Source organism: Bombus huntii, chromosome 3, assembly GCF_024542735.1.
Source record: "Bombus huntii isolate Logan2020A chromosome 3, iyBomHunt1.1, whole genome shotgun sequence".
NCBI lineage: Eukaryota > Metazoa > Arthropoda > Insecta > Hymenoptera > Apidae > Bombus > Bombus huntii.
The window spans coordinates 440,640-458,987 of NC_066240.1; the positions used below are offsets into that span (position 1 = coordinate 440,640).

The 18,348-nt window shown below is 41.7% G+C and overlaps 2 protein-coding genes across 2 annotated transcripts in view; both read left to right on the top strand.

The window, feature by feature from the left end:
* Positions 1-581: 581 nt before the first annotated feature.
* LOC126863710 (uncharacterized) overlaps positions 582-18,348 on the top strand; it is a 38,993-nt gene continuing 21,226 nt past the window's right edge. The window contains exon 1 of the mRNA XM_050614142.1: positions 582-800. The gene's annotated coding sequence lies outside the window, so the exon portion shown is untranslated. The remainder of the gene's footprint in view (positions 801-18,348) is intronic.
* LOC126864348 (golgin subfamily A member 6-like protein 22) lies at positions 976-4,124 on the top strand. Its single transcript, XM_050615618.1, has 4 exons — positions 976-1,554; positions 1,628-1,873; positions 2,008-3,066; positions 3,402-4,124. Exons 1-4 carry the CDS (start codon positions 976-978, stop codon positions 4,122-4,124), a joined length of 2,607 nt encoding a protein of 868 aa, XP_050471575.1.

An 18,348-nucleotide genomic window follows, 5' to 3' on the forward strand; every position in this document is an offset into this window, starting at 1 on the left:
TGGACGAAAGTACAAAACTAATTGGTCAGGAAGAAGATAGATAGCGACAAGAAGCAGACCGAGGATGACGGACAAGGAGAGAGAGAAGGAAGATCGCAAAAACACGCTGGAAAGGTACAGCGTGACAGAGAAGGAGGCAATAAAGAGAGAGAGAGCGGCAAAGAAGCATGGGACGAGAGGATGGAGAAAATAGAGAGGGGGCTGGAGGTGATAGTAGAGCTAGTAGAGGAGATGAGGAGGGATAGAAAAGAGGAGAGAGAAAGAAGGAAAAAGGAACGAGAAGAGGAGAGGGAAAGGTGGAAGAAGGAGAAGGAGGAGGAGAGGAAAAGATGGGAAAAGGAGAGAGAAGAAGAGAGAGAGAGATGGAGGAAAGAGAGAGAGACAGAAAGAGAAAGATGGGACAGCGAGTGGGAAAGATGGAAAAGGGAGAAGAAAGAATTGGAGGACAGAATCAGGAGGTTTGAGGAAGAGCAAGACAGGATAGAAAGGGAGAGAAGGAAGAGGAACATCGTAATAAAAGGCGCGGAATGGGGGGAGGAAAGCGATAACGGGACAGTGACAGAATTCATAAGAGAAAATTAGAAGTAGAGGTAGAAAGGACACAGAAGGTAAGGGTGGGAGAAAACAACACGATAATAATCGCAACGTTGAAATCGTGGGAGGAGAAGATGAGGGTAATGAGAGAGAAAGGTAAATTGGGGAAGGGGATATACATAGACAACGACCTAACGAAGAAAGAAAGAGAAATACAGCGAAGGTTAAGAAGAATAGCTAGAGCAAAAAGGGAAAAGGGGGAATACGTAAAAATAGATTACAAGAAGCTGAAGATAGAAGACAGATGGTACAGGTGGAACGAAAGCGAAAAGAAACTAGAGGAAGAAAGAAGGAGAGAGGCGAGAGGATGAGATAAGGAGAAAGAAAGGGGGGGGGGACATAAAGGGGTTGAAAATGTGCTTCTGGAACATAGCAGGGATAATGAACAAGGACAAAGAGGTATGGGAATATTTGAGGACATTTAACATAATCGGCCTCACGGAAACATGGACAGAGGAAAGCAAATGGGAAAGGGTAAAGCATAGACTGCCCAAGGAATACGACTGGAAATGCAGGGCAGCAAGGAGAGAATGGAGAAAGGGAAGGGCAAAAGGGGGTATAATAACAGGCGTAAACAAAAATCTGAGGGAAATAGAGTATAAGGAAATAGGTGACGACATAGTAGAAAGAAAAATAAGGTACAAGGAGAAGATATATAGAATAGTGGTGGTGTATAACCGGGACAAGAAAAGGACATGGAAAGAAACGGAAGAAAGAGTAGAGGGGAGGGAAGAGGAAGTGACGATCATAGGAGGAGACTGGAATGCAAGAACGGGAGAAGAGGGAGGGCTGATAAACGAGGAACTAGGAAAAGAAAAGAGCAGGAGATCAAAAGACAAGAAAATAAGTATGGAAGGAAGAATGCTGCTAAGGTTGCTGAATGAAAGAGGCTGGACGATAATTAACGGTCGAGACAAAGAAGGAGACGAGTGGACCTATGTGGGGGAGAGGGAAAAATCAGTAATAGACTACGTGATTGGCAACCAGGAAGCGATAGAGGAAATAACAGACATGAAGGTAGGAAAAAGAGTAGAGTCCGTTGCCGTTGGAAATAGAAATAGAGGGACCAGAGTTACAAAGAGATGAGGAAAGAAAAGAGGAAGAGAAGGAGAGAAGGGAATGGACAAAAGAAAGTGTGGGAAGATATTTAGAGGAGTGCAAAGACTGGATAAGCAGAGGAAGAACAGTAGAGGAAATGTGGGCAGAAATTAAGAAGAAGATAAACGAGGCAATACCAAAGAAAAGAGTAAGGATAAGAAAATGGAGCATAGGAGAAAAGGTATGATACGACAAGGAGTGGAAAGAAAGGAAAAGGGAGATAAGAAGGAAAATGACAAAATTTAGAAAAGGAAAATGCAGCAGAGAAGAATTCATAGAGGAGAAGAAGGCATTCAAACAGTGGTGTAAACAAAGAAAGGAGAAACAGGAAGAGGAAGAGATGGAGAAAATCAACAAGATCAAAACAGAGCAAGAAGCATAGAAATCGTAGACGAGGAGATAAGGGAAGAGGAGTGGAAAAATCATTTTATGGAAACGTTAGAGGGGACAGAAAACAAAGAGGACAGAAGAACAGAGGGGCGGAGAGAGGAGGAGGAATCAAAGGAGGAGAGAGAAGACAACATAGAGAAGGCAGAGGTAATATTCCAAATAAGAAAATTGAAAGAGAAAGAATCAACGGGGCAAGATGGCTTGGAAAACGAGGTATGGAAGTATGCGTCGAAGGAAGTGGGGGAGGCGTTATGGGTGATGTTAGGAAAAATTTGGAATGGAAATGGGATACCCGAAGACTGGAGAAAAGGCGTGATATGTCCGATTTACAAGAGGGGGGACAAGGGAGCAGTGAAAAGCTACAGAGGGGTCACGATAATGGACACGGCATACAAGATTTATGCAGGAATTCTTGACGAGCGGCTGAAGGTGGAAATCGAAGACAAGCTGGTAGAGAGCCAATTCGGGTTTAGGAAAGGAAGAGGAGTGATAGACGCAGTGTACGTACTGAACTATATAATAGATAAACAATTGAGCGGGGAAAGAGGGAAGCAATCTGCATACTTCGCGGATCTAAAGTCAGCGTTCGATAGGGTTAACAGGAAGAAACTGGGAGAGATAATGAGGAGAATGGGGGTGAACGAGAAGTTAACCAGAAGGATAGAGGAGATATACGAGGATACAAAGAACGTAGTGAGGATCAGGAACAACAACACAGAAGAGTTTTGGACGGTGAGGGGAGTGAGACAAGGGTGCCCGCTGAGCCCGACATTATTTAACATCTATGTGGCAGGGCTGGAAGAGGAAATGAGGAAAGGGCAAGTAGGAGGCATAGTGGTAGGAGACAGGAAGGTATGGTCATTATCATACGCGGATGACATTGTATTGATAGCGGACAGAGAAGAGGAGTTAAAGGAAATGATGAAGAGATTTAAGACATTCCTAGAGGAAGTGGAACTGGAACTGAGCACCGAAAAGACGAAAGTAATAGTGTTTGAAAAGAGAAGGAACAAGAGGAGGCAAAGGAAATGGAGATGGGGGAACAAGAACTAGAAGAAGTGGATGAAATTAGGTATTTAGGGTACATACTGCAAAAAAACGGGAGCGACGAGAAGCATATTCAAGACAGAAAACGGAGGGCAGCAATTGCGATGAAGAAGACATGGAGCGTAGGAGAAAGGATATTTAAAAGGGACTACAAGAGGAGAATGAGGATGTTTGGAGCACCGGTAGAGAGTGTAGCGCTGTATGGAGCGGAGGTGTGGGGATGGAACATAGAAGAGAGACTGGACAGGATAAAAAGGAGTTACGTGAGATAGTTGCTAGGCTTAGACACAACAACGCCAGACTACATCCTGAGAGAGGAGTGCAAGATAGAGGAAATTAGAGAAAAGGCATTGAAAAGAGCAGTAAGGTATGAGGAGAAAGCCTTGGAATCGAAGAAGGAATTAGTGAAGGAATGTATAAAGGAGAGAGAAAGGTATCGGGGAAAGGGCCAAGAAGGGAAAAGAGCAAGGAAAAGAAAGATGAGGCTAGAAGAGGCGAGAGAGGGAAGGACTCAGGGAGAGGCAGAAGATAGACAAGAAAGGATGACAGCGAACCGGATCATAGAAGAAAGAAAGAAAAGAGAAACAGAGGAGAGGGAGAAAAGAATAAGGGAATCTAAATACAACAGATACTACAGAAACATAGCGAAAGAAGGACTACCAAAGTACCTAGAAGGAAAGATGAAATGGGAGGACAGAAGTATGGTAGCAAGATTCAGATGTGGTAACGAAACCAGGGCAAGAGAACACTGGAAAGAGGAGGAAGAAAGAGGATGCAGATTATGCAAAAAAGGAGAGAAGGACCTGAAGCACGTAGTAGAGGAATGCGAGATTACAGGAGGAGCAAGGAACATGGGAGAAGTGCTGAAGGAGACTGGAGGAGGACTGGCAGAACTGAAAGCGATAATAGTGAAGAGAAGAGCAGCAGAAGAGGGGGAGGAACGACAGGGAGGGAGCACAGCAAGGAAGCAAAAGCCAAAGAAGGATAAGCGTTAGATATAAGTAAAGGCAATATAAGAGATGTAATCTGGAAGTCGTCCAAAGCCGAAAGGCACAGACTAAGATTAATAAAATAAAAAAATAATAAGAAAATAACCACTTTCAATTTATTTATGGTGATATATTGTGGAATTTACTGATTGCAGCGCGAACACTTAGTGAGTTTCAATGGGGTCCTTCATATTCGTTATCTTATCGTTCCTCCCTAACTCAAAGTGACTTGTTTTGTAGTTGATTGATCTCGGCGCGCACATTTCGCGACTTCTGATTGGTCTTTCACAGGCTCGTTGTTCTATTATTCCTATTTATCCAAAGTGGCATGTTGCGTAATTAACTGCTTATGGCACGCGTATTTCACGAGTTCCAACTAATTTTACGTACTTGTTGCTTTCCCATCTCTCTATTCCATGTAACATGAGCACGTTTCGTGAGCTGCGATCAGTTTTTCCACATGATCGTTACTTATTGTTTCAACTTCAGTTCTAGATTAATACGTTACGTTATAATTGGCAGGCTTTTGCAATTTCCGTTTATTATTATTATTCGGTGCCCACGCGTTAGCGATTCGCAAGTTTTCCTGATAGTTTTATTTTAATTTTGATTGGAAAATTAATACATACTAAAAATATCTGAGCGTGCTGTAATTGACAGGTTTTTATAATTCCCGTTTGTCATTATTATTCAGTGTTTGGACGTTGGCAGTTCGCGAATTTCCCCTATCATATTATTTGAATTTTGGTTGTAGATTAATATTGTAGAAAGTGAAAATATCTGTGCGTTTCACGTTTTAATTCCCGTAAACGTTCTTTACCTAATTCTATTATGCCCAGAGTACTGTCTCGCATCATTCGCGAGTTATGGCATATTCCTACTCTGTCTAAAGTTACGGTTCGTGTTAAGCGCGAGACGCGACAAGAAGATTTCAACGAAATTCTCCAAGAAATTGCACTTTACAGATCTGTGCGTACTTCATGCAAAACTTCCATGCGATGCATTCGACATCAAAATAAAGTAAACAGAGTGTTTAGTTGACAGGATATCCCTTACTGGAGCGGAAAAGCGGCAGGTTTCAACGTATATCCCCATAAGATTACACTTTACACTTCAATGCGCGCTGCAATCATTAAATTTCACAATATGCCACCATGAATAAGATAGGATTAATAAAGCGACAAGAAAAATGACTAGAATTCACGAAACGTGCACACCGCGATCAGTAAAATCCACATTACGTCACTTTCAATAAAATAATAAACATACTCACGTAATATACTCGTCACGAATCGTTAAACACTTCAAGAAATTTTTAGAGATACTTTATTATATCGAAGACTACGTAGAGATAGGTGTTGCGCGGTTGAGAGTTGGCGTAACATTGAGGTGCCCGCTGATGCGCTTTGCCTTGCGCGCGCTGTCCCCACCACAGTACACAGTGCAGTAAGCTGCCAATGGGGGCTGAGGGACGATGATGTTCTCAGGTAGAGTCAGCAGAGGTAAGCAGCAGCGCCGCATCAAAGGATCAGGTATCACCGTGAGCAGAAATAACCACGTGTCGAGAAGACTCATTATCAACAAAACGTAAAACTGCAATGCTCGTTGGGAGACCGTATCAACAGGCGGATGAAACCGTAACACACTGGGAAGGAAATTAGCAGAAGCGAAGACTGTAGCATTCGCAGAGATAACTACATGCCGAAACTCCGCGTTCTCGTGGGAATAAACCGCAATTATCCAACGGTAGTTTTATTATAAATAGGAGTGGTCACCTACTACAACAGTCAGTTATTAAGAAGTCAGTCACAATTATATTCCGGAGCAGTTACGGTCCATCAGATTTTGCAGTTACGCAATAAATATTAAGAGTCGCTATCAACAACCACATACTCTCGTAATGCGATAGACAATATATTATATATATAGATATAAATCGGTATATATTACGTTCAGTAGCTGAAAACGCGATAAATTTTACAACAATATATTCTTAACCTATATATATTGCATGGGTATACATGTTTATCGAAAATATCGCGGGCGAATTTAGTATTTACCTTCATTTTCGAGGTAATCACGCAAATACAAAAGTAAAATGACAGTAAGTGTGCTTTATAAATAATCGGATTATTAATTGTTAATTATCCTCTCAAATCCAAAATTTCATCTGACCGATTCTTACTATTCCTGTAAAGGGTATGCGTGTTAATTAAAACCCACCTATATCTGTAACAACATATCTATTTTTCTCTAAAATCTTTTTAATAACGTAAGCGCTTTCAAATTTCGGTAGCAGTTCCTTATCTACTCCCGGTGCGACGTCCGAATTGCGGATCATCACGTATCGTCGATTTGATACTTTGTCGCTTTTTCATGTTTTCTGTCGTAGACGCATTTACTTTCTTGCTCAGGCTTGTCACTTATTCCTGTTGCTTAAAGGGGGGGGGGGGGCGGAGGTTAATTCGTACAAAAAAAGGCATGTCTTTGTGAATTTTTTCTGACGATACAGTTAAAATTTCTTTTTTAAAACCAACAGTACATTAAAGTATGACATTCGAAGAATATTGTATAAAATTTTCACGGAGAAATATTAAACAATACGGCAATGGCAGCAATTATTCGGACGTGTCTCGGAAAAAAGTATAATTACGGTGCCCTTCAGAACTTGGTGCTTAATCATCAGAAATCGAAAAGTTAAAGTTCATTCGTTAGGTAACAGTCTTCCCCAGGTAACGCTGCAAAGACTTTTTCAAAATATCAATTTTTCACTTTTTTGGAACACTTTGAAGGGAAAAACGCGATTTTGTGCAAAAATTTTCGGCGTATTTGTTATTTTAAAATAAAACTAATTAACAAATTTGAAAAAACTCTACAGCGTTACCTCGAAAATTATGTACAGAAGTAGTTTTCAAAATTTCAAAAGGATCGGTGCAGTAGTTTTGAAGTAATTGGGGGCACCGACTTTAGAAACGTGAGTTGCGGGGAAAACGCTTTAAAGTTTTGAACACTAAAAAATCTGGTATAAAACGTTCATAAGCGAATTTTATCGGTTTACCTCTTCACTAGCGTAGCAATTGTTGAAAAGACTAATAAAAAATCAATTATCCTATAATATTTATCACGATCCTTCGTAATTTGATCTTCAACAGTCACTTTAATTCTTTTAGCTGACGCGCTATTTGTTGAAGTGCCTTCGTATTTACGTTTATGCGGAGGTACAATTTTTCTAAGTCGATATAATCTCGAACCAGTTGATTGTCTATCAGATCTAGTAACTTTTTTAGGCATTTTAGTAATAATTTAACACAAAACTTAATGAAAATGGAATATTTACTCCTACACTAAATTTTTTACTCTACACTGACAAAATATACAGTACAGGTATAAGGAGGTTTGTACTTAAGTCGTTAAGTACTATAAATAGATCTGGGGGTAAGATTAGGTATTATATAGAGAAAAAAATGTCTGCGAAGTAACAATAGCACGGTCGGGTCGAGTAGGTAATATCATCCGACATGTATAAAAATATTTGTAACTTCGTCAATTTTGCTCCAATCGACTTGAAATTTTAACACAATATTCTTAAGATGTTATGCATTCAACTAAAAAAATAAAAAAAAAATAAAAAAAAAATTTTTAAACCTTACCCCCCCCCCCTTAATGAAGCCAAGCTGATTTATTTCAAACAACAATAGCGAAGGGCTTTCTACCGTTGACCTGCAAACTGTATTGTTCTAGGCGAATTCTATTGGTCTCAAGACTCGATCCCATTTCCCGGGTGTTACCGACAATTTTGCCAGCATCGGTGTCCCGTTTGCCTGTGATTTGCCGTTCGTCTTGGGAATTCTTTGAATGGCCCGGTCGAGAAAACAAAAGCCTCGATTGCTAATTACTCGTCTGGGTCTACTTTAAGTTCTAAAATATTTCGTTATGAAAACTCATGTTGGTAAACACCAACCTCTTATGTGTTTGTCGACTGGCATGGATACAACCGTTTGAAAAGGTACATTACCTTTTCTCAATTGCGCCAACATTCTTCGATTTTACCACTAGTCGTCGGCAAGAACTTTGAGCATTTCAAGCAATTGCCAAAATATTTGTGTCTTACTTTCTGTCAACCAATGAACTCTAATAATACTTTCGACGATTTTATTGAATCCTTAATAACATTATTTTCCAAGTACAGCTCGCGCTAATCGCCGATGGAATCGAAGGTCAAGCAACCTCCAATCGGCTCAATACCAATGATCAGCGGCCGTCGAGCGTGCGATCAGTTCGTTTTTACTGCCAAACACAGCCAAATTTCTAAACAAAACAAATTCCTTCCGCTCCCCAATGGTAAGTTTTTTTTATTATTGTTATTTAATTTGTACTTTACAATTTGTCCAGCTGAACATTTGGTACATTTTTCTAACTTAATTGCTAAATAATATGTGAATGGCTACCCCCAGCGGGATACCATCTTCGAGTTTGGCTATTTTATTTCTTTAGTGAGGTCAGTGGGGTGTTTTCTTTTTAGTCTTCTATGAATGGTAAGTGTGTTCCAGATTTCTTACACGCTACTCGTTTCTCAGGGTTGTGTATATATATGTCGGAGATGAAAGGAAAACCGGAGCCTTCCCTTTGCAATTTTGAGGAAGCCTTCTAATGCTTTAGCCTAGATTTCATCATAACTGTAATTAAGCAATTGTCATTTGTAATTGTTTGACATTTGTGAAAGCGAAAGTGGGTTCGAGGTGACAACTGGTCGCCGAACGTAGCCACGGTCACGGGATAAACGTTTTGCCTAACGAAGGTGTGGATCGGTTGTATTGTTCTCCCTAGAAATCACATAGAATTGTACTTTAGAGATGCTGATATAATGGGACACACGTTGTATTAGGAATCAATCTCCAGACAGAAACTAGTATCGGCGTTTGGATCTTTCTCGATGTTTCCAAAGAGTATACAACAAACTTTTGACGGAAATTGCCTAGCAACAACGATTGGAACCTTCTCGATGTCTCCAGCGAGCATATAACAAACAAATGCAGTCATATAGCGAAAAAGATTTTCATCAGATATTCATTCGTGTGATCGCCTTGGAAAGTGATACATCAACCAAATTACCGAAAGTTTCAGCAATCGTATTTTTGTGTTTAAAATTATTCTACGCATAGTAAAGAGTTATCCCGTTGACCGTGGATTCGTTTGAACCCCGGAAACATTGTTAATAGCGTTAATTAAATTCATTATTCGTTAAATTTACTATTCGTAAGACATATTATTCGTACCTCTTATTGTTCGTTAAATTTATTATTCCTTAATCTAATTATTAGTTAAACTTATCGTCTGTTAATCTTATCATTCATTAAACTCAATATTCATAATATTTTGTAAAATCTTGTATATTCGCGTAAATATAATCTCTGTCTCGTAAAAGAATCGTTACGCGCCTTAAATCTTAATGTTAACCCGACATATATATATGTATATATATGTCGGAGATGAAAGGAAAGCCGAAGCCTTTCCTTGGAAATTTTGGGAACATCCTCTAGTACCTTAGCCTAGATTTTATTATAGTTGTAATTGCTTAAGATTTGTAATAAGCGAGATTGGGTTCGAGGTGACAATCGGTCGCTGAACGTAGCCACGGTCACGGGATGGATGTTTTATCTAACGGAGGTCTGGAGTGGTTGTATGTGTTTTCCGAGAAATGTGGTTGTGGCGGCATGCGGCCTCGAGAGCGGGCCGAGCCACGTGTGATGTTGCCTCGGAGGTGCCGATGCAATGGGACATACATTGTATTAGTAATCAAAACTCCAGGCAGAAACTGCCTAGCAACGGCGTTTGGAACTTTCTCGATGCTTCCAACGAGTGTGCCTAGCAACGGCGTTTGGAACCTTCTCGATGCTTCCAAACGGGTATAGAAAACAAAATGCAATCGTACAGGGAGAAAAATCTCCACGAGGCTGGCATTCTTGCGACTGCCTTGGAGAGTGATACATCGAGCATTTTCGACGATCGCATTTGCGTCTAAGTTAGTTTCGCTTAGTAAGGAGTTATCCCGGTGACCGTGGATTCGTTTGAACTCAAACATTGCTAATAGTATTATTTAATTTAATTATTCGTAGATCGTATTATTCATTAGGCTTAGTGTTTGTTAGACTTATTATTAGTCGTACTTATTATTTGTTAAGCTTAGTGATAGACCTGTATATACGTGTAAATAAAATCTCGGCTTTGTGAAACGATGGCTAGTCCACATGAAGAGTCGTCGCGCGCCCAAAATTCGAATCGTGATCCGACATATATATGTCGGAGATGTAGGGACAACGGGCCTTTCTTTTGGAATTTTGGGAAGATCCCCGATACTTTGGTCTAAATTATTTATTATAGCTGTACTAAAATAATAGAACTTAGAAGTAGTTGTTGAGATACGATCTGATTGTGTTTGCCCGAAATTTGTGACAGTGGGCCTGTGCTCGAGGTGACACAACTGGTCGCCGAACGTAGCCACGGTCGCGGGATGAACGTTTTTACCTAACAGAAGAAGTGCCAATATTGAGGGACACACGCTGTATTAAGAAACAAGCCCTTGGAAGGAATGACGGCTCTACGCGGGTTTGCCTAGTAACGGCGCCTAGAATTTTGTTGATATCCCCGATGAATATGCAATTGACAAATGTGATCGTATCAGTCTTTTATTCTTGTGATCACCTCGGAGAGTTTACACACATCGTCTTGTCTGTCATTTTGTGACTCAAAGTATATTCTATTGTACAAAGAGTTTTCCCCGTTGATCGTGGATTCGTTATTGAACCTAAGAACATTGTCTTTAACATCTAGTTAAGGCCTTTAATCACGTCATGTCATAAAAATACGTACGGCGAAGGTTCCAACTCGCGGAAAACGAATATTTTCTTTTCGCCATGTCGTGTAACAGGCTGTGACTTGACGTTCTCCATCCATTCCGAATTGGGCTGCTGCTTGGTTGGCAAAAAGAACTCCGCCGACAATCGTATGCCGATGCCGTAGATCATTTCGGCTGCCGTTGAGTTTAGATCCTCCTTTATCGCAGTTCTAATGCCTAACGGAACGATCGGCAGAATTTCAACCCAGTGTCGTCACACTTGATCGCCGCTTTCAGTTATCTATGTAGGCGCTCTACCATCCCATTAGACGCGGGATGATAGGCCGTCGTGCATAAGTGCTTGACGCCGAGCAACCGGTATAATTCCTCAAACAGTCGCGATTCAAATTGGCGTCCTTGGTCGGTCGTTATCTTTAAGGGTACGCCGAAACGAGCTATCCATGTAGAAAGAAGGGCCGAAGCAACGGTTGGCGCTTCCATGTTGGCGATGGGAAGGGCTTCGAGTCAACGCGAAAAACGGTCGATACACGTTAGACAATATCGATAGTCTTGCGAATACTGCATTACGATAATGTCTACGTGTATGTGCTCGAACCGGTCTGCTAACGTTTTGAACGTTCCGACTGGTGAAGATACATGCCTGGTGACTTTATTACGTTGCCATGGGGGGCATTGTCTCGTCCAAGTTTCTCGCGCGGCGAACAAAGCTTTAGCAGCAGTCGATTTAATCGCGCGAGTAAAGGAGGCCAAAGGTCGCGATCGTGTGAAAATCGACGATGAAAAGAAACGGGATAAAGAAAGAACGAAAAGAAGGAAGGAATAATGGCGAGAGTAGAACAGGGAAGCGTCGTATCGACGAGGATCAGTTTTAGGCTCGCCGGAGGAGCTCGCGGAATTTATGCCCATGCCCAATATTGACGAATATATTTTCTCTGATTTTGTTGCAGCGACAGCGGCGTAGCCCAGGCAGGAGCAACCGTGTCCGATAGCTGGAAACTTCTGCACCGAACAAACAACGCGTCGTGCCCCCATCCACCCTTGCTCTTTTCCTATTTAATATTTCGTTAACGAACGACGAGAGCAGCCCACTGTCGTTATTCACGATCCGTCGGATTATCAGATCTATCGATCCGTAAGAGATAATCGCGGGTAAACGATTCACGTTTCAACATCCACGAGGTTCCTTGCTTATCGACAATACGCTGCCGCTCCAAAATATTGAAACAAACGACTGCAAAACGCTTTTCCCGTGTTCCCTTCTTCCCTCTTTCGTCCGCAAGAGGGAAATACAAGCCAGCCGAAATTGAGTTTCACTTCTTGTTATCCTCTTTTTTTCGAACACTTACAACCGCTGGGACGGTGCAGCGAATGAGATTGCGAAGAGGTCGGAGGAGATTTCGCGACACGTTTGTTACCGATTTCGTGCAGCTCGCCAGACACGTCGAGTTTACTGACCTTTCGACCAGACGCGTTTCCTCTTTTTCCGTACCATTCGCACTCCAATTGTAATTGTACCTTTTCGTTCTTTTTCTGTCGCCCTCAACTTCTATCTCTTCTTTTCCCCATCCATTAAAGAAAACACCTTATTCTCGTTTCTCTTATATTCTATTCTCTCCAGCTCTGTCATGCCCACCGTATCCTTTTTCTTTATTTATCCACCTTCTCCTCCCCGTCCTCTCTCGTTACCGGAAAAAGGGAAGCTGTCTCTCTGGAGGCGGCGGACTTTCGCTAATCAAACTGTTTGCCCGTCGCAGAAATTAGAACGGTCATCCGCGTCTGCAATTTCTGTTATTTACTGCTTAGACCGCACATCCCAGACGTTTTTCCGCCCCTTTCTGCTCCCTTCGAAATATCAGACGGCGGTGGATGCCTTTGCAACATTATACTTTGCAACATCTTCTTAATTCTATAAATCTTTCTTTGGTTAACTTTTTAATTATTAAATCTGTGTATATAATTGCCTCCGCAGGGAGGATTCGCTTTTGCGAGTCTATGGGGGCTGGCAAACCCACGTTCCCGCAGCCAGGGAGGACCGTCGGGACAAGCGTCCCGCTTACGTGAGTCCTCTATGTACACCGCAAGGAAGATTGCTGTGGTGTAAGACTAAGTCTTCCCCACGGAGCCTTGGGTAGTAGCGCACCCACGATCCTGAAGCCAAGGGTGAGACCGTCGGGAGAGCCGCCGAGGTACATTTCCTCAACTCCCGCTTACGTGAGTCTCATCTGGGTCTGTCTGCACGGTTAGCAGGATAGCCGTGCAGCAGAGACGTGGCGGTACATCCACAGGCGCGGTCCCACCGTTGACAATGAACGGTACCACGGGCGGCCGAGTGTTAGCCCAGAGGGCGTAGCGAACCCTCGACTCGGCCAATTATGGGTATAGACTCGTGGTGGCAGTGGTTGTGGCCAAATGCTGGCAAGAGGGCCGATTTAAGGGGGACTTGGTTCCTCCGAATGGCCTTCGGCGGGTGAGCAGCGTCCCACCTGCTCCGGAACCGTCCTGGAGAGACGGAAGCGCTTAAAATGTGCCTGAGACGAGCGACAGCCCCTGCAGGCTCAGCTAATCGAGGTAGCAAGGCACTGGGTGCCTTGCGCGCTGGTTGGGCGTAACCTCAACCCCTATGGCCCTATGGGGTACCCGGGTACTGTATAGCGATAAATATACGCTCTGGAAAGAACCCGTAACCAAAGATGAGCATACTTGTGTATATAATTGTATTTTATATTACTGTATTATTTAATATTATATTATCCCTTTATCATCTTCTCATACGCCCAGCACGTACGTAAGCGTTCGCGATCATGGTCACGCATCCCTTCTTCCGCGTAACTACTCGACTGAAGAACCGCCGACAGATTGATGGTCGTTAAACTATTTCGATTAGTTCGACTCTCGTTCGTTATTTTCGAAAGAAGACGAACGACTGAATAGAATAGTTTCGAAAACTTGTTGTTCCTTTCTAAAGCGCAACACTGTTATTAATATCCCAAACTGTTGTTCTTCGAATTCCAATTTGTTAGTATAACCGTATGAGTAACGTTAACTAGCGTATCAGTGCGACTGGTAAATAAATTCAATTACATATTGTACCCATCGCAAACGGCCCCTTCTCTCTCGAAAAAAAAAATAAAGTTTCAATAATTCTTAAAGTAGCTTTATTCACAATACGTTTACATTTTTACAACCAAGTATTTTTTAGATAAAATAGGATATCAAAATACTATTTGTTGCAGCTGTTATAGTTATAAAGGCTGCATTATTTCCGTATCCATAAACAATCGTTCGCTCTTGTAACCTTTGACTCTGCTACGGTTGCAAGAATCACAACGAGTTACGGTGCCATCAATGGCAGACGACACTTACTGGTTTTCGCATTTCTCCTCCCACTATTAGCAGGAAATCTCCTGCTCGTCTTTGGGCAAGATATGCGAAGTCACGTTGGTTTCCGCAGAGTTCCGATCACCGTCGTAAGTAATCAGTTGGTTTGAAACATTCATTCTTGCTTCCTTATACGTTAATTCGTGAAATGAAATAGTTATAAAAAGAAAAAGGTCATTCGCTGCTATAACCTTTGATCCGCCTGTTGTTGCCAGAACAACAGTTCCGGACATAATTCTGATTGTGTGACAGCAAAAAAATTGTTACCAGCAGGAGCAATATTATCTAATTCATCAATTGATATTATCTTACATGATACTCATTATGTAATAGGACATTTTCATTTTTCCCTCAACGATTTCTAGGATTAATATCTATGCCTCGACGATATTCAGATTATCCTAATTCTTATTATTGTTGAAATTTAATTTCATCAATTGGAGCTATAATTTCAATACACAATATTATTTTTAATTTTCGTTATTTTTGAAAGATTAATTACTAATGTTCAAAAATGGGTATTAATTCCCCCTCTTCTAACGCATTTAACTCATTTATAGTCAGCAGGAGGAATAGCTCTGTGCAGTCGCGACATTCTCTTGCGGATCTTAGCTCCCCTATTAGTGTATGACATTTCATGCAATGAGTGGCACGTCTGCGGCCTGTGTTTGCGCAAATGCTATGATAATTTGCTTCTTCGTACATCTGTACGTCCGCTTGCTGCATACGAAACAAGTCGTAACAACTTCCACAAATTGAATGGTCGTTGGTGCGGTAGGCAGGTCGATATCGTATCAAACAATAATACCTATGTAGGTCAACATAGTCTGTCAGAGCTGTTGGAATTATCTGATCAGAATGACTATGAATTGCTTCTAAGTCCTCCGAATTGCTACCGGTGATGCACATTCTGTACATATAGAAAAATTTCGTATTATTTGCATGTTCCTGAATTCGTTGTCCTTAGTTCGTCCGTTTGTCGATCCGTCATTGTTTATTGCGATTGTGAACTACTTTCAATTTTGACTTCCGGTTTGGAGTGGAAAAATCATTTTATGGAAACGTTAGAGGGGACAGAAAACAAAGAGGACAGAAGAACAGAGGGGCGGAGAGAGGAGGAGGAATCAAAGGAGGAGAGAGAAGACAACATAGAGAATGCAGAGGTAATATTCCAAATAAGAAAATTGAAAGAGAAAAAATCAACGGGGCAAGATGGCTTGGAAAACGAGGTATGGAAGTATGCGCCGAAGGAAGTGGGGGAGGCGTTATGGGTGATGTTAGGAAAAATTTGGAATGGAAAGGGGATACCCGAAGACTGGAGAAAAGGCGTGATATGTCCGATTTACAAGAGGGGGGACAAGGGAGCAGTGAAAAGCTACAGAGGGGTCACGATAATGGACACGGCATACAAGATTTATGCAGGAATTCTTGACGAGCGGCTGAAGGTGGAAATCGAAGACAAGCTGGTAGAGAGCCAATTCGGGTTTAGGAAAGGAAGAGGAGTGATAGACGCAGTGTACGTACTGAACTATATAATAGATAAACAATTGAGCGGGGAAAGAGGGAAGCAATCTGCATACTTCGCGGATCTAAAGTCAGCGTTCGATAGGGTTAACAGGAAGAAACTGGGAGAGATAATGAGGAGAATGGGGGTGAACGAGAAGTTAACCAGAAGGATAGAGGAGATATACGAGGATACAAAGAACGTAGTGAGGATCAGGAACAACAACACAGAAGAGTTTTGGACGGTGAGGGGAGTGAGACAAGGGTGCCCGCTGAGCCCGACATTATTTAACATCTATGTGGCAGGGCTGGAAGAGGAAATGAGGAAAGGGCAAGTAGGAGGCATAGTGGTAGGAGACAGGAAGGTATGGTCATTATCATACGCGGATGACATTGTATTGATAGCGGACAGAGAAGAGGAGTTAAAGGAAATGATGAAGAGATTTAAGACATTCCTAGAGGAAGTGGAACTGGAACTGAGCACCGAAAAGACGAAAGTAATAGTGTTTGAAAAGAGAAGGAACAAGAGGAGGCAAAGGAAATGGAGATGGGGGAACAAGAACTAGAAGAAGTGGATGAAATTAGGTATTTAGGGTACATACTGCAAAAAAACGGGAGCGACGAGAAGCATATTCAAGACAGAAAACGGAGGGCAGCAATTGCGATGAAGAAGACATGGAGCGTAGGAGAAAGGATATTTAAAAGGGACTACAAGAGGAGAATGAGGATGTTTGGAGCACCGGTAGAGAGTGTAGCGCTGTATGGAGCGGAGGTGTGGGGATGGAACATAGAAGAGAGACTGGACAGGATAAAAAGGAGTTACGTGAGATAGTTGCTAGGCTTAGACACAACAACGCCAGACTACATCCTGAGAGAGGAGTGCAAGATAGAGGAAATTAGAGAAAAGGCATTGAAAAGAGCAGTAAGGTATGAGGAGAAAGCCTTGGAATCGAAGAAGGAATTAGTGAAGGAATGTATAAAGGAGAGAGAAAGGTATCGGGGAAAGGGCCAAGAAGGGAAAAGAGCAAGGAAAAGAAAGATGAGGCTAGAAGAGGCGAGAGAGGGAAGGACTCAGGGAGAGGCAGAAGATAGACAAGAAAGGATGACAGCGAACCGGATCATAGAAGAAAGAAAGAAAAGAGAAACAGAGGAGAGGGAGAAAAGAATAAGGGAATCTAAATACAACAGATACTACAGAAACATAGCGAAAGAAGGACTACCAAAGTACCTAGAAGGAAAGATGAAATGGGAGGACAGAAGTATGGTAGCAAGATTCAGATGTGGTAACGAAACCAGGGCAAGAGAACACTGGAAAGAGGAGGAAGAAAGAGGATGCAGATTATGCAAAAAAGGAGAGAAGGACCTGAAGCACGTAGTAGAGGAATGCGAGATTACAGGAGGAGCAAGGAACATGGGAGAAGTGCTGAAGGAGACTGGAGGAGGACTGGCAGAACTGAAAGCGATAATAGTGAAGAGAAGAGCAGCAGAAGAGGGGGAGGAACGACAGGGAGGGAGCACAGCAAGGAAGCAAAAGCCAAAGAAGGATAAGCGTTAGATATAAGTAAAGGCAATATAAGAGATGTAATCTGGAAGTCGTCCAAAGCCGAAAGGCACAGACTAAGATTAATAAAATAAAAAAATAATAAGAAAATAACCACTTTCAATTTATTTATGGTGATATATTGTGGAATTTACTGATTGCAGCGCGAACACTTAGTGAGTTTCAATGGGGTCCTTCATATTCGTTATCTTATCGTTCCTCCCTAACTCAAAGTGACTTGTTTTGTAGTTGATTGATCTCGGCGCGCACATTTCGCGACTTCTGATTGGTCTTTCACAGGCTCGTTGTTCTATTATTCCTATTTATCCAAAGTGGCATGTTGCGTAATTAACTGCTTATGGCACGCGTATTTCACGAGTTCCAACTAATTTTACGTACTTGTTGCTTTCCCATCTCTCTATTCCATGTAACATGAGCACGTTTCGTGAGCTGCGATCAGTTTTTCCACATGATCGTTACTTATTGTTTCAACTTCAGTTCTAGATTAATACGTTACGTTATAATTGGCAGGCTTTTGCAATTTCCGTTTATTATTATTATTCGGTGCCCACGCGTTAGCGATTCGCAAGTTTTCCTGATAGTTTTATTTTAATTTTGATTGGAAAATTAATACATACTAAAAATATCTGAGCGTGCTGTAATTGACAGGTTTTTATAATTCCCGTTTGTCATTATTATTCAGTGTTTGGACGTTGGCAGTTCGCGAATTTCCCCTATCATATTATTTGAATTTTGGTTGTAGATTAATATTGTAGAAAGTGAAAATATCTGTGCGTTTCACGTTTTAATTCCCGTAAACGTTCTTTACCTAATTCTATTATGCCCAGAGTACTGTCTCGCATCATTCGCGAGTTATGGCATATTCCTACTCTGTCTAAAGTTACGGTTCGTGTTAAGCGCGAGACGCGACAAGAAGATTTCAACGAAATTCT

Bases quoted from the DNA above. Each gene is read 5' to 3' on its own strand.
- LOC126864348 (XM_050615618.1), top strand. From the start codon at position 976: ATGAACAAGGACAAAGAGGTATGGGAATATTTGAGGACATTTAACATA. The intron at 1,555-1,627 runs GTAATAGACTAC...GAAAAAGAGTAG, and splicing joins TGGGGGAGAGGGAAAAATCA to AGTCCGTTGCCGTTGGAAAT. The intron at 3,067-3,401 runs GTAATAGTGTTT...TACGTGAGATAG, and splicing joins TGAGCACCGAAAAGACGAAA to TTGCTAGGCTTAGACACAAC.